The sequence below is a fragment of the Zalophus californianus genome, chromosome 11, assembly GCF_009762305.2.
Source record: "Zalophus californianus isolate mZalCal1 chromosome 11, mZalCal1.pri.v2, whole genome shotgun sequence".
In the NCBI taxonomy this organism is placed as follows: Eukaryota; Metazoa; Chordata; class Mammalia; order Carnivora; family Otariidae; genus Zalophus; species Zalophus californianus.
The window spans coordinates 98500355-98516317 of record NC_045605.1 but is presented as its reverse complement, the minus strand read 5'-3'; the positions used below and the strand labels follow the sequence as shown (position 1 = coordinate 98516317).

The 15963-nt window shown below is 37.2% G+C and overlaps 1 protein-coding gene across 2 annotated transcripts; it reads right to left on the bottom strand.

The window, feature by feature from the left end:
- Window positions 1-461: 461 nt before the first annotated feature.
- LOC113914463 (olfactory receptor 4A15-like) lies at window positions 462-14251 on the bottom strand. Of its 2 annotated transcripts, none has more exons than XM_027579699.2 (2): window positions 5390-6285; window positions 462-474 (listed from the first exon to the last, which is right to left on the bottom strand). In XM_027579699.2, the coding sequence occupies exons 1-2, from the start codon at window positions 6283-6285 to the stop codon at window positions 462-464; spliced, it is 909 nt and encodes a 302-aa protein (XP_027435500.1). The 2 variants fall into 2 exon arrangements, with proteins under 2 accessions (XP_027435500.1, XP_027435499.1); XM_027579698.2 differs by lacking the exon at window positions 462-474 and adding an exon at window positions 14241-14251 and having other exon boundaries at window positions 5371-6274.
- Window positions 14252-15963: the final 1712 nt, after the last annotated feature.

Here is a 15963-nt window from a genome sequence, read left to right as displayed (position 1 = left end):
GGGGGGTTCTATAAAAGGAGAAAGACCCCAAGAGTGATATACAACAGAAATTTATAGGGACAACCTATAAAAACAATGTCTTCACAGGCAACATGATGACAATTAATTCATGCCTTTCAATAATCACTCTCAATGTGAATGGCCTAAATGCTCCCATAAAATGGCACAGGGTTGCAGATTGGATAAAAAGACAGGACCCCTCCATATGCTGTCTACAAGAGACTCATTATGAACCTAAAGATACATCCGGACTGAAAGTGAAGGGATAGAGATCCATCTTCCATGCCAGCGGACCTCAAAAGAAACCTGGGGTATCAATTCTTATACCAGACAAATTAGAGTTTTAAACTAAAGTCTGCAGTTAGAGACACAGAAGGAGACTATATCATTCTTAAAGGGTCTATCCAACAAGAAGATCTAACAATTGTAAATATCTATGCCCTCAACATGGAAGAAGCCATCTACATACGCCAACTATTAACCAAAATAAAGAGTCATATTGATATCAATACGTCAACTGTAGGAGACTTCAATACTCCAGTCTCAGCAATAGACAGATCATCTAAGCAGAAAACCAACAAAGAAACAAGAGCTTTGAATGATACATTGGACCAGGTGGGCCTCATAGATATATACAGAACATTCCACCTTAAAACAACAGAATACTCATTCTTCTCAAGTGCACATGGAACTGTCTCCAGAATAGACCTCATACTGTGTCACAAATCAGGTCTCAACTGATAACAAAAGATTGAGATTATTCCCTTCATATTCTCAGACCACAGTGCTTTAAAACTGGAACTCAATCACAAGAAAAAATTTGGCAGAAATTCAAACACTTGGAAGCTAAAGAGCCCTCTGCTCAAGAATGTTTCGGTCAAACAGGAAATCAAAGAAGAACTTAAACAATTCATGGAAACCAGTGAGAATGAAAACACATCAGTCCAAAACCTATGGGATACTGCAAAGGCGGTCCTAAGGGGGAAATACATAGCCATCCAAGCCTCACTCAAAAAAATGGAAAAATCCTGAATTCACCAACTAACTCTACACCGTAAAGAACTAGAGAAAAAGTAACAAATTATGCTTTTGTCAATTTTTTACCCAGTTTCTTGTTTTGATTTGTTTTTTCTTATTTAGTTGTATATGTTCTTCATACATTTTGAATAGTAACCCCTTATAAAATATATGACTTGCAAATATTTTCTCCCATTCCACAGACTGCCTTTCCATTTGGTGCAGAAGCAGTCTGGATTTAGAACTTGAGATCCTGAACTTCAAGCTCATGACAGGATGGGATGAGATCTTAACTGGCCCAATCCCTTCTGTGTCCTCCCTCTGGGAGCCCTGAACTGCCATTTTACAAGTCTGACATACTCACTGGAGAGACAGGCTACATGGAGAGGAGAAGAAGCCAGAAGATCCCAGTCTTCTAGCCATCCCTGCCAAGGCACAGCTCACATGAGTAAAGTCATCTTAAACACTCCCTAATAACCCCTAATCAGCTGAATACCAGAGAGGAATCTCAGTCCATGCCACATGGGACGGAAGAATTGTTCAGTCAAGTCCTCAACAAGTTTATATGCAGTCAGATAAAGATTTGTGTATGGCAATATATAGCCATGTGTGTAGACAGATACAGGCTTGTGTGTGATGATATAAAATACTTATATATACATATATACATTCATATGGGTAGTCAGATACTCACCCTGTGTTGTCAGATACAGATCTCTGTGTGTCCACATATAGACACACATTTGAAGTTGGATACAGACCTACAGATCATTGAATATGTACCTAAAAGTGGTTATACAGAGCTACATGAGGTCAGATACAGATCTCTGTGGTCGGATACCTACTTGTATATTGTCAAATGTAGGCCAATGAACAGTTGCATACAATCATACACCCATGCCTTTGAGGACTGTGCTGTAATTCATGCCAGCAAAATACACAGAGCCCTTTCTGATCAGCTCATTGAAAATGTGAACAAACTGAGGGTTCTGGAAGGGGAGAGGGGTGGAGGAATGCGGTAACTGGGTGATGGGCATTAAGGAAGGCATGTGATGTGATGAACACTGAGTGTTATACACAACTGATAAATACATCTGAAACTAATGATGTACTATATGTTGACTAACTGAATTTAAATTAAAAAAAAAGAAAATGTAAATCAAATGTAAATAAGACAAGCTGCTTTTTAATTAAGAAAACCAAAAGGCAAGATTTATGTACTCTATGGAAATGATTACAAAGTTTTATTGAGACATTGATCAAGGCTTCACTGTATATGTCTCATTCCGGATAGGAAAACAAGATATGAAAACATGCCATTTTCATCAAAATCAATGTGAAGGGTCATGAAATTCTAAATATAGTTTTATGGAAAGGTTTCACACTTCACAAAATAATCCCAAAGTTTATCAGGAAAAATAAGTATTTAGAAATTGCAAGAGACTTGAAAAGGCTGAGTAATTAAGGGCAATTATTCCTACAGGGAATAATACATGTTAAAATCCTTGACTACTGACGTAGAATGTTAGTGGTAGGGAAATACACCAAAGGAAAAAGGAGGAGCAGGGGGAGGAGGAGGTGAAGGGAGCAACAGAGGAGGAGGGGAAATGGGCCCCAAATCAAACATACTAATTGTATAAAATTTGACATATTAAATGAAAAAAATTTTTTTAAGATTTTATTACTTGACAAAGAGAGACACAGCGAGAAAGGGAATACAAGAAGGGGGAGTGGGAGAGGAAGAAGCAGGCTTCCCGTTGAGCAGGGAGCCCGATGTGGGGCTTGATCCCAGGACCTTGGGACCATGACCTGAGCCAAAGGCAGACACTTAACCACTGAGCCACCCCGGTGCCCCATATAGAAATTTTAAATTACTACTGAAATTAATAACCTTTGCAGATTATTTTTCTTGTTAGAGGAAAACAGACTTAAGATATGTCCTCATCACAAACAAAAATAAATCCTAGATCATTTAAAAAGAAAACTTTTGGGGGAGTTATTTTTGAAAAAGATATTAAAATTTATAAATTCACTGAATGACATTTTCCAAGTGATGTGCTAAAAGAAATCAAAAAGTAAAGGAACATTAAAAGATAACATCTTTATATAAAAACACCCATAATTATAACAAAACAACATATTGTAGCAAATATCAAAGAAGACTAAATATTTGTTGCAAAAACACATATTTAATGAAGAAAAGACTCAAAATTCTCACTCCAGTAGTTCAAGAATTTGAGAATGTAAGTAACTGACAAAGTTCATGGAATGGATTCTATGTCCCAGACATTGTGCTAATACAGAGTACAAAAGCAATTAAGTAATGTTCCCTGCCTCAAGGGAACTTATAGACCAATGAACATAGACAATTAACCAGGATTTTTATCTCATCACATGAAATAACTATACAAATTTGGAGATTAACTAAATGTCTATCTAAGTCCATTTGGGTTGCTATAACAGAATACCATGGACTGGCTTCAACATCATTTACTTCTCATAGTTCTGGGGACTGGGAAGTCTAAAATCAAGACACTTGCAGATTTCATGTCTGGTGAGAGCCTGCTTCTTAGTTCACAGTTTACTGTCTTTATTCTGTGTCCCTACATGGCAGAAAAGGCAAGTGAGGTCTGTAGTGTTTCTTTTTATTTATTTTTTAAAATATTTTATTCATTTATTTGACAGAGAGTAAGAGAGAGAGAGAACGAGCAGAGAGCATGGCAGGCAGAGGGAGAAGCAGACCCCTCGCAGAGCAGAGAGCCCCATGAGGGACTCAATTCCAGGGCCCTGGGATCAGGACCTGAGCCAAAGGAAGACACTTAACAGACTGAGCTGCCCAGGCATCCCTGTGGTATCTCCTTTTAAAGAGACACTAGTCCCATTCATGAGTGCTCTACCTTCATGACCAAATCACCTCCCAAACACGCCACCTCCAAATACCATGTATTATATATGATTTAACTCATTAATTTTGGGGAAAACACATATATCGAATCTATAGCAACATCCAAAAGATGACTTAATTACATAAATTTGATAAAATCAAATGTTTATTATCATTTAATGAATAGTGTCATTTGGGGGAAGACTTTGAGATGACATAAGATATCTCCATGTAATAATAACTGGGATAAAAATTGGGATATAAAGCTTTTCATACAATGTTACTTACCAATGAAAAGGCTCCATTCCACATAGCCTGAGCACCTCATGAATCCAGACAAAATAAGGGAGGCAAAACCATGAGTTTCTTTGACCACATGCTTCCTACACAATTAGAGGCAGATAATATTTTCTTTCAAACCTCATTCAGAGAGAGGGAGGCTTATGAAAGAGGTCTCCATTAAAGAAATCAATATATATTATGGCCTCTTAATTGCCTAATAATCTGCATTGCATTAACAGCAGAGGTAAGAATGGCATGCCATATTATCAACATCTTTCTTAGCAATGATATCACCCAAAATATCTGGTGTCGGGTTCTGTATTGCATACTTGAAGCTTATGAATTATGCATTATAGTAATTTCACATATGAAAGGAAGGGCCTAGGTCCCTAAAGAATACTATAAAACACTGTAAGCAAGAGTAGAGAGGGGGATTTCAGATCTCTGAAAAATGGCAGAGATATTATCGATAGTCTAAACTATCAGGGAAGATTAATGGATCATATCAATGATAATATAACACCAAACAAAGCTTCTCCACATGAGGAGATAATAGAATTCCCCACTCAGAAAAATAAGGAAATCTAGCTTATATCTACATCTTTTGTTCAGATTTTTTTTTCTTCACTTAACTTCTTTATGATTAATATTATAACTTGGAAACAACATTCCTTTTCAATCTTATATGCTAAACAATAAACAAGATTATATAATTAAATAACTTGCAAGTGCAAAAATAAGACATATACTTCAAGTATTAATAGGGGCTGTCTTTGTATGGAAGGAGTGAAACCTAGTATTTATGTCACACTTCTTAATTTTTTTCTCAGAAATATATAATGAGCATTATTAATTCTGAAAAAGTACAATTATGTGAGAGAGAAAAATGTGAAAATAGTCTAGTAATGAAAAAAATGTACAGTATTGACTATAGCATAACTCATCACATAGAACATAAACCTATAGTTTCAACAAAGACATTTTATACTCAAAAACTACAAACATATTTTCCTAACAATTTATGAAAATTTTGGAAATCTATTTTGATCATTGGAAGATTTACATCTTAAATGCTTTCATCATACACAAGTTCATTAAACCTGGAGATAAATTTACTACAAATATATAATCCTTTCCTGCATGGAGCAGCTCTTCATTGAAAAAAGGTGACACATTTCTCCTTGGTCTCATTTTCTTCTGGTCCACAGCTTTTTCATGGCATTTTTCATCTCTCCATTTCTCAGTGTATAGATTAGAGGGTTTAACATAGGGGTGATAACTGTGTAAAACACAGTCAAGAATTTATCAATGTGTAAGGTAGAAGGAGGTCTCACATACATAAAAATGCAGGGGACAAAGAAGAGGACCACCACTGTAATGTGAGAGCCACAGGTGGATAAGGCTTTGCGCCTCCCTTCCTGACTATGGGTCTTCAGAGAGTGCAGAATAACCCCATAGGAAATGAGTAAGACTGTAAAGATGAACACACAGATTGTCCCATCATTGGCAACCACAGTGAGGCCAATAATGTAGGTGTCAGTACAGGCAAGTTTTAATAATGGGTACATGTCACAGATGAAGTGGTCGATGACATTGGGACCACAGAAGGGAAGGTTGTAAACAGAGAGAAGTTTAACTACAGCATGCAAAAAACCTCCAAACCAGGCCAACAGCAGCAAGAGAACACATACCCGTTGATTCATGATCGTCAAATAATGCAAGGGTTTGCAGATGGCCACGTAGCGGTCATAGGCCATGACCACCAGGAGTAAAATCTCAGCACCACCAAATAAGTGCCCTATAAAGAGCTGGGACATGCAAGCTTGGAAGGAAATGGTTTTCTCCTCATAGAGTAAGTCTATAATCATATTTGGAGTAACCGTAGTAGAATAAACAGCATCCAAAAATGATAAGTAACCAAGAAAGAAATACATAGGGGTATCCAGGGTTGGGCTGACCACCACAGTCACCACAATGAGTAAGTTGCCCACCATTGTCACAATGTAGATGATCAAGAACACAACAAATAATATTTTCTGACCTTGGAGGCTCTGGGTGAGCCCCAAGAGGACAAACTCAGTCACATTGTTTCTGTGTTCCATATGTCCTTTTGCATGTCCTTATTTCACAGTTCAAGACAAAATTAGCTATAAATATAATGATTACTGGTGATTTCCTGAAATCTTAACACAATTTCTTTTTTCTTTCAACAAATAGGTGTTATAATTTCTTATGTTCCAGTATTTTCAGAAATTATAATACAAGGCTGATTAAAACAAGCTCCCTAACCTCAGCAGTCTTGCAGACTAAAGCAGAGATAAGTCATTAAAGACATTGTGGGAAAAGGACACATTAATAAATAGATGGGTTGCCACAACCAGCTTTTCAACTGGAAGCTAGTAAAATTATACATATGGCGAATTCCTCAGATAAAAATTTAAATGGATTAAGGTTAATGAAAAACTAAAGCAAGATTTTTGTTTACTTCCCAGTTAATAAAAGAGATGGCTTTATAACTTCTAGAATGCTCTTAACTAATAAATGAAATTGATATATTTTACAATATCAAAACATCTCAAGGACTTTAAAAAAATACCATGACATCAATAGATATATGTAGATGGGGGGAAAGATTTACACTTCAGAGGACATACACAGAGTTAATATCAAAATAGACACAGAGCTCTAAGCAAATTAGAATACAAAGAAACCAATGGCAAGTGGGTAAATCATATAAGGAAGCATTTATAGGAATAGGCAATATACATATGCTGTGATGCTCACCTGTGAACAGAAACATAAGAACTGAAGTAATTGCTTGCTTATGAAAGTGTGACCTTGGTTTCTTCAAAATCATTCATTCAAGTCTGTGGATGCTACACCATCCTCTAAACTTTCACCGATCAGCAAACAATGCTCAGAGAACATATCAACTGAAACCATCTGTAGAGTTAGAAGTATCTTGCCCATCAAAATATCCCTAAACCTGAAACTAGTTTCTAAAAACACTGATGTTAGAGAAAGTATATTTATTCTGTATCTTTATATATGAAAATAGCCAAAATGAGTATTACAGAACTGAGCTAATTCCCATATATTCTAGTAACCATAAAGAATCCCTAATATGGCTGATTATCAGATTCACGCAGGAGAACTTTTAAAAGACTGAATTCCAGCACCACCACCATGTAAAATGTAAAGTCTATTTTGGAATCTTACATCTGATTACACTTCCTGGGTTACCTGCATGCTGAAACACCATTCAATCCAGGGTTGCAGTCCCTTCTCCCTTCTCTTTTGTGCGCTGATGCCATCTCTCTGCACACAGACCAAGAAAACACATGCACCATCACTGGACCTTGAACTGTTTCCATGTGAACAATGCTTTCCATGTTTGCAGAAGGTTGTATTCATTTCAGTCTTTCAGAAAAAGGTTACCTCTTAAATTGCTGGGATTTTCAAAATGAGTACAAATGTCCGGTAATCTAAACAAGTCTGAATATTGGCTGTGAACAAAGAGACCCAAAATCTTCATTGTTGGCATAATTTGCACTAACAAACAAATGCTAAACCAATATCTTGAGGTTAAAAAAAACACAACTTTATTGGAGAAAAAATTGTGAATTCTTTAAATAAAGATTGTGTGGTTTCTTTTTCATGCCAATATAGGTAAAATAGTGAGATAGCCTTTATGACAGTCAATTCTCAATCATTTATACTGGTTTGTCTTCATGAAGCATAGTTAAACCTTGGATTCCCTGAATGATGGAGAATAACTTCACATAGATACTTCACTATGTTCTGAGTCCATCATTTGATTTCTGAAAAAGCCAGTCATATGAACACAGATACAAATACTCTCTGAGGTCAAGACAAAGGTGTGTAAACATTTTATCTGCATTTGAACGACAACAAGCACTACTGAGTCATTTCATTGGTGCATCTCCAAGAGTGATTCTTCCCTAATTAAATTCATTGAAACCTTCATCATAATTTTGAGGGTAGACCTACATCTCCAGAGATACCAACAGGATAATCACCATGTACAATAGGAATTGAAGAAATATGTCCTCTGGGTGTCAGAGAGGGGGAACATGGAATCCCCAAAGAAAAACTTGAGATTGAATCACCAAAAGAGAAATGTCCAGTGTGGACAGAATAAAATATGTAAAAACTCTCTTCTTTCAAGCATGACTTCAAAATAGGCAAAGCTATTTCAGTTAGGTTTAAGTTATATCTTTGCACATGGACACCTGAACTGACTTCCAGAACATCATGAAAGCAAATTTCGTACAACCCATTTAAATTGTTGTCTCAAATGTAGACAAAGCAAGCTTCTTCCCTAAGGGGAAGAGTCTTGAGTGTGAAACACAATGGCACACAAGCAAGTAGATAGAACCTGTGTTAGTATGGGAGTGGGGAGGGAGAAAACACTGTGGGAGGATTCCACTTATCTCAGAGTGTTCAAGGAACGTTCACCAAAAGAGACACTACCCTCGGCCAGAACACAAGTTGGAATGCATTTCAAATGACTTAAATCAAACAGAATATATATAATGGAATTCAACCCAAATATAACAGTGTTTCCCAATTATTTAAAGGAGTGTGTAGAATGAAATTTGTAGCTTTAACTGCAAGTATTAGGAAACAAGATAGATTATAAGAAGTGAACTAACATTCCATCTCAAAAAGTTGAAAACAGTAAAACAAAATAAACCCAGAGAACACTGTAGAAAGGAAGTAGTAAATAAAAGACAGAAATCATTTAAATTGAATTTTATTCAAAAATAGAGAAAATACATAAATCTAGGAATTGGTTCTTTGAAAGATTCATAAAATTAATGTTCCTAGCAAAATGGATGAAGAAAAGCTAAGAGAAAGAACAAAAGATCAGAATCAAGAATGAAGAGGGTGTTATCAATGTAGTCTACAGATCTGAAAAAGATAATAAAAGAATATCACCAATGAATTTATGACAGTATACTTGCCCATTTAGAAAGTGGAGCTCTGCTATGAAAGACACAGCTTTCTGAAGAGACACAGAAAAATAATAAAACCTGGAATTACCTAATACTTTTAAGTAAATAAATCATTTACTATTTTAAACAAAATTCCACTATATAACATTATCAATGATACTGAATAAAAATTAATCAAAATGTAGTACCAATCATAAATAAGCAGCTCAGGGATGGGGGGAATTTAAAATACTTCCTGACTCATTTTATGCACCCAGTATAACTTAAACCAGAATGAAACAAGAGCATCACAAGAACAACAATCAGACCAATCTCTCATGTTAGGAGAGATAAAATTCTAAACAAAACATTACTTTCTCTTGGATGTTTTCCTTGGGGATTTTTTTCTTTATTCTTACTGTTATGGCTTATTAGGCAGGTTTGGAACAGTGCTCAGTGTAAGGCTAATTATGTCCCACTACTGAGGCAAGATCTTCCTAAGTCCTCAGCCAGTGTCCTGCCCTTTGAACCAGAACCTGCCCAGGTTGTCCAGCTGGGGAAAGAGGCACTGTGCCTGGCCCAGGGAGCACTGGGCACTCATCCTTAATGCATCCTGGTAAATCTCCACCCAGACTCAAGTAGTTTCCCCAAAAGCACATGCACACACTGATCCCTACTCTGATGAACAATCTAGGAGGATCCTTGAAGCCTTTCAGCATTGATTCTTTCCTTCTCTCTCTCTCTCATTGTCTCCCACATAGTCCCACTCATTCTCTCTCATGCTTTTTCTCAAGTCCTGTCTCATACTCTGTCTCTCTTATTCTCTTCCCTTTCCCCCCTCTCTTCCTTACCCTGCCTCTCTCTCTCTCTCTCCCCTTCCCTTTCTCTGTCCCTTACCTCCTCGCCCCTCTCCTTCTTCCTCCTCCATCCTCCTCCCTTCCTCTGTTTCCTTCTCTCTCTCCTTGTACCTCTCCCTTCTCCCTCCCCCACTCTCCTCCCTTATCTTCTTTACTCATCACCTCCTCGCTCTCCTTCCCTCTCAAGCCCCCTCCCTTCTCTCTCTCTCTCTGTCCCTGTCTCTCTGCTTTGGCAGCTCTATCCTCTCTAGAATATCACCCTCCGAACTCTAGCTCCCTTTGTGCCTTGCTATAGGACTCTCAGTTCCATGTCGTCAACTCAGAAGGTCTACAAGGATTTCCTATATATCCCTGTCTGTGTCACAGCATGAAACCTTTTATTTTTTTAAGGAATTTGAAACCGCATTTATTTTTTTTATTATGTTATGCTAGTCACCCTACAGTACATCATTAGTTTTTGATGTAGTTTTCCAAGATTCATTGTTGGCATGTAACTAACACCCAGTGCTCCATGCAATACGTGCCCTCCTTAATACACATCACTGGGCTAACCCATTCCCCCATCCCTCCCCTCTAAAATCCTCAGTTTGTTTCTCAGAGTCCATAATCTCTCATGGTTGGTCTCCCCTTCTGATTTTCCCCCCTTCATTTTTCCCTTCCTTCTCCTAAGGTCCTCCATGATATTCCTTCTGTTCTACAAATAGGTAAAATCATATAATAATTGACTTTCTCTCCTTGACTTATTTCACTTAGCATAATCTCTTCCAGTCTCATCTATGTTGATGCAAAAGTTGGGTATTCATTTTGTCCAATGGCTGAGTAATATTCCATTGTATATATGGACCACATCTTCTTTATCTATTCATCTCCTGAAGGGTATCTCAGCTCTTTCCATAGTTTGGCTATTGTGCTATGAACATTGGAGGACATGTGCCCCTCTTTTCACTATATCTGTATTTTTGAGGTAAATACGGAGTAGTGCAATTACTGGGTCATAGGTTAGCTCTATTTTCAACATTTTTGAGGCACCTCCACACTGATTTCCAAAGTGACTGTACCAACTTGCATTCCCACCAACAGTGTAAAAGGGTTCCCCTTTCTCTACAACCTCTCCAACATTTGTTGTTTCTTGCCTTGTCAATTTTTGCCATTCTAACTGGTGTAAGGGTGTATCTCAATGTGGTTTTGATTTTTGAACTTCATAAGATAAAAAGCTTCTAAACAGCAAAGGAAACAGTCAACAAAACAAGGAGGCAATCCACAGAATAGGAGAAGATATTTGCAAATGACACTACAGATAAAGGGCTGGTATCCAAGATCTATAAAGAACTTCTCAAACTCAACACCCAAAAAACAAATAATCAAGTCAAAAAATGGGCAGAAGACATGAACAGACACTTCTCTAAAGAAGACATACAAATGGCTAATGGACACATGAAAAAAATCATCATCATCATTAGCCATCAGGGAAATTCAAGTCAAAACCACATTGAGATACCCCCTTACCACCAGTTAGAATGGCAAAAATGGACAGGGCAAGAAACAACAAATGTTGGAGAGGTTGTGGAGAAAGGGGAACCCTCTTACACTGTTGGTGGGAATGCAAGTTGGTACAGGCACTTTGGAAAACAGTGTGGAGGTGCCTCAAAAAATTAAAAATAGAGTTACCCAATGACCCAGCAATTGCACTCCTGGGTATTTACCCCAAAGACACAGATGTAGTGAAAAGAAGGGCCATATGCACCCCAATGTTCATAGTAGCAATGTCCGCAATAGCCAAATTGTGAAAAGAGCTGAGATGCCCTTCAACAGATGAATGGATAAAGAAGATGTGGTCCATATATACAATGGAATATTACTCAGCCATCAGAAAGGATGAATACCCAACTTTTACATCAACATGGATGGGACTGGAGGAGATTATGCTAAGTGAAATAAGTCAAGCAGAGAAAGTCAATTATCATATGGTTTCACTTATTTTGTGGAACATAAGGAATAGCGTGGAGGACATTAGGAGAAGGAAGGGAAAAATGGAGGGGGGTAATCGGAAGGAGAGATGAACCATGAGAGACTATGGACTCTGAGAAACAATCTGAGGGTTTTAGAGGGGAGAGGGGTGGGGAGATGGGTTAACCCAGTGATGGGTATTAAGGAGGGCACATATTGCATGGAGCACTGGGTGTTACATGAGAACAATGAATCGTGGATCACTACATCAAAAACTAATGATGTATTGTATGGTGACTAACATAACATAATAAAATTAAAAAAAAAAATGATGTGTAGTCTTGAAAACCAGTATTTCATATATTTTTCTGGCTTGTTTGATGTTTTAGGCAGAAGGGTAAATCTAGACCCTTTTTCCCCTTCTTGTTCAGAATGAACCTTCCCAGTACAATGATAATCACATATTTTTAAATTTATCTATATTGCATGAATATAGGTCATAGAAAAAAAAAACATGATTGTATTTATAGGCTCTTAAATATAGTTAACTAATTCTATCTCACTTTCTAAAAATGTTGTGGGAATTCTAGTGCTTGCCTAGATAATATTTAGTAAACATATGTCCCTGGATGAGACTAGTTGAAAAGCAAAGAAGGAGTGTCCTGAAAACTTGGCGCCTTTTAAGGTCTCTGGGCTGAACACAACCAGATCCTTGTTGTGGCTCAATGCACTCATCCAGAGAGTAAATGCCTGACTTAGGAGAAAAACTTTTATCTCTGTAGTTCACACAGTCCAGGCACTCCCTGTCTACATGCTCATCAGGAGCACAGCTTGTTCTATTCACAGGATACTCCAAATGCCACTGTCTTGATTATTACAGCTTCACATTCCTTCTTGTCTTTCTTATTCCCTTGTTGTGTTGATAGCATTCACAATAGAAGTGGAGGCAGAGTCTGTTCCCCAGGCCCTCTCCTTTCTCCTAGTATGGTGTCTGGAGTATCTTTTCATTTGCTACCTCAGGGTTTGCTGGCCAAACCCGACAAAATGTATTGTTATATTATGAGGATAGATGGATTTTTTCTAACACACAATAAAAGTTTAAGTCTTAAATCCAAAATCAGTATGATGCTGAATAAAGAAATGCTAAAACTACCTTACTTATTCCAGGATGGTTTTAAAAGTAGAATTTTCCTCCTCTTTATGTGATGCTTTTATGTCATAACAGAAATACAACATACAGTGAGAATAGTAATGTTCAAGACTACCTCTGACACCTGACCCCCCCACTCCAGGACTGGTAGTGAAGAAAAGACATGAATCCTAGCCAAAGAGCAGAATCAAGGGCATCTTCATGGCTCAATTGGTAGGGTGTCCAACTCTTGATTTCATCTGAGGTCATGATCTCAAGGTCATGGGATCAAACACTGCCTCAGCCTCTGTGCTCAATGTGGAGTCTGCTTGGGATTCTCCTTCTCCCTCTCCCTCTGCCCCTCCCCAAAATTAATTAATTAATTGATAATAAATAAGTAAATAATAAATAAATAAATAGAATCTTTAAGACAAAAAAGCAAAATTATAGGATAAATTCTCGCAACTGTCAGCATAATGTGTCTGCTTCCACTGTGGGAGGTGAGGATAGGGGCTAATTCTGAATACCTGCAGTGCTCCTGTCTCTTCTCTGGCCAACATCTCTGCTAGAAGTGCTAGCACTCACAAACTGCATGGTACCACTGCCTGTCCTATTATTTTACTGTGTTCAGGAGGACAGTTGACTCCTTGGGGGCAAACGTCAGTTGAAACTAGAGAAAGATAAAACCTGGGCTGTACAAATTTGTAAAACCCTTGACCCTTTCTAAACTTCTCATTCAGATTTTGGAATAAACAGGGCTGCATAAATCTGAAATTATGCCAAACTTACCATGCTTTTAAATTAAAAAATTATAAATAAGATATAACTCCAGGCACAGCAAAAAAAAATGAATCACCAGATACTAATTACTCAATTTATGCAAATAATGTTGAGGACCTGAGTGAAATGGACAATTATCTAAGGAAATATAATTTACCTGGACTAACAATGGCAGAGAAAGAAATATCAATGGATTGATGTCTTTGAGAGAAATAAATAAAGTGGATGAAAAACTAATGATCAAGGAAATACCAACCTGAGATGCTTTTGTGGGAGAATTCCACCAAAGAAGCGGCTGTAGAGCTGTGATTAATAACCCAGGCTAGAGTCCAGGAATTGATTTTCGCATTGACACTCTCTCAGGGTGGTGGCCATGGGGAAGCTACTTAACCCCCATGAACTATACAACCATAAACATGTCCAATTATAGTATCAACATCATAGTGTCATTTGAGGAACAAATGGATAAACACACATAATGTGCTTACAAAAATTTCAAAAAAATTATAAACAATAAATGTTAGGTGTAATTTTCCTTACAAAATTTCCAAATAAAATAGCACCCAATGCTACCTAAACTGCTTAAGAAAATGCATTATTTTTTAATTAAATTTTTTATTATTATTATGTTATGTTAATCACCATAACATCATTAGTTTTTGATGTAGTGTTCCATGATTCATTGTTTGTATATGACACCCAGTGCTCCATGCAGAATGTGCCCTCTTTAATACCCATCACCAGGCTAACCCATCCCCCCACTCCCCTCCCCTCTAGAACCCTCAGTTTGTTTCTCAGAGTCCATAGTCTCTCATGGTTCGTCTCCCCCTCCGATTTCCCCCCCTTCATTCTTCCCCTCCTGCTATCTTCTTCTTTTTTTTTTTTAACACATAATGTATTATTTGTTTCAGAGGTACAAGTCTGTGATTCAATAGTCTTACACAATTCACAGCGCTCACCATAGCACATACCCTCCCCAGTGTCTAGCACCCAGCCACCCCATCCCTCCCACCCCCCACCACTCCAGCAACTCTCAGTTTGTTTCCTGAGATTAAGAATTCCTCATATCAGTGAGGTCATATGATACATGTCTTTCTCTGATTGACTTATTTCGCTCAGCATAATACCCTCCAGTTCCATCCACGTCATTGCAAATGGCAAGATTTCATTCCTTTTGATGACTGCATAATATTCCATTGTATATATATGCCACATCTTCTTTATCCATTCATCTGTCGATGGACATCTTGGCTCTTCCCACAGTTTGACTATTGTGGACATTGCTGAAAATGCATTATTATAAAAAGTCAGATTCCTAATTCTCTCCATAAAGTATTCATTCAATTATTTACCATGCCCAGCACTAACATAACTGCTAAGAATCCAGCAATGAACTTACATCCTAGTGGAAGAACGGGTAATGAAACAAAATTTTAAAAGTGAAATGTATAGTATGTTAGCTGGTCAAAAGTGCTACCATAGAGAAAACAGTAAGTCTAACAGAGAGATGAGGAGTGGCTGGGGGTAGGGATTGTTAAAGGGTGGTCTCATAAGGCTCCATTTATAAACTGATATCAAAACCTAAAAGTATTGCACAAAAACAGAATCTATAGACTATTTTAATTTATGAAAATCAATGCAGAAATGCTATAAAAATCCCATACAATAAAACCCTGCAATGTAGATAATCACATTTATAAATTTAAGGAAAAAATAGGGTAAACATCTCAATAACTGCTGGAAAAACAACACCATTCTTGACTTTTTGAAATATTACCAAATTACAAACTGAGGGAAATTTCACCTACCCCAACCATTATATTTGATATTATACTGGGTGTAACACCACTGCAACTCAACAATAGAAAGGAATGAAAGGAGTTAGAATTTGGAAAGCAAGAAATGTGGAAGACAGTGCAGATGGTGTACTGTATACCTAACAAAACAAAAAGTGAAAAAGAAAGCAATTCCTAAAATTTGAAGACAAACCAAAAATTGAATATAACTTACATAAAATTGGTGACATAACAACATGACAGATGGATAATTTAAGTGAATTTAAAACATAATTGCCCTCATTGTAAATCTCTACTGGAATATACTCTAAAG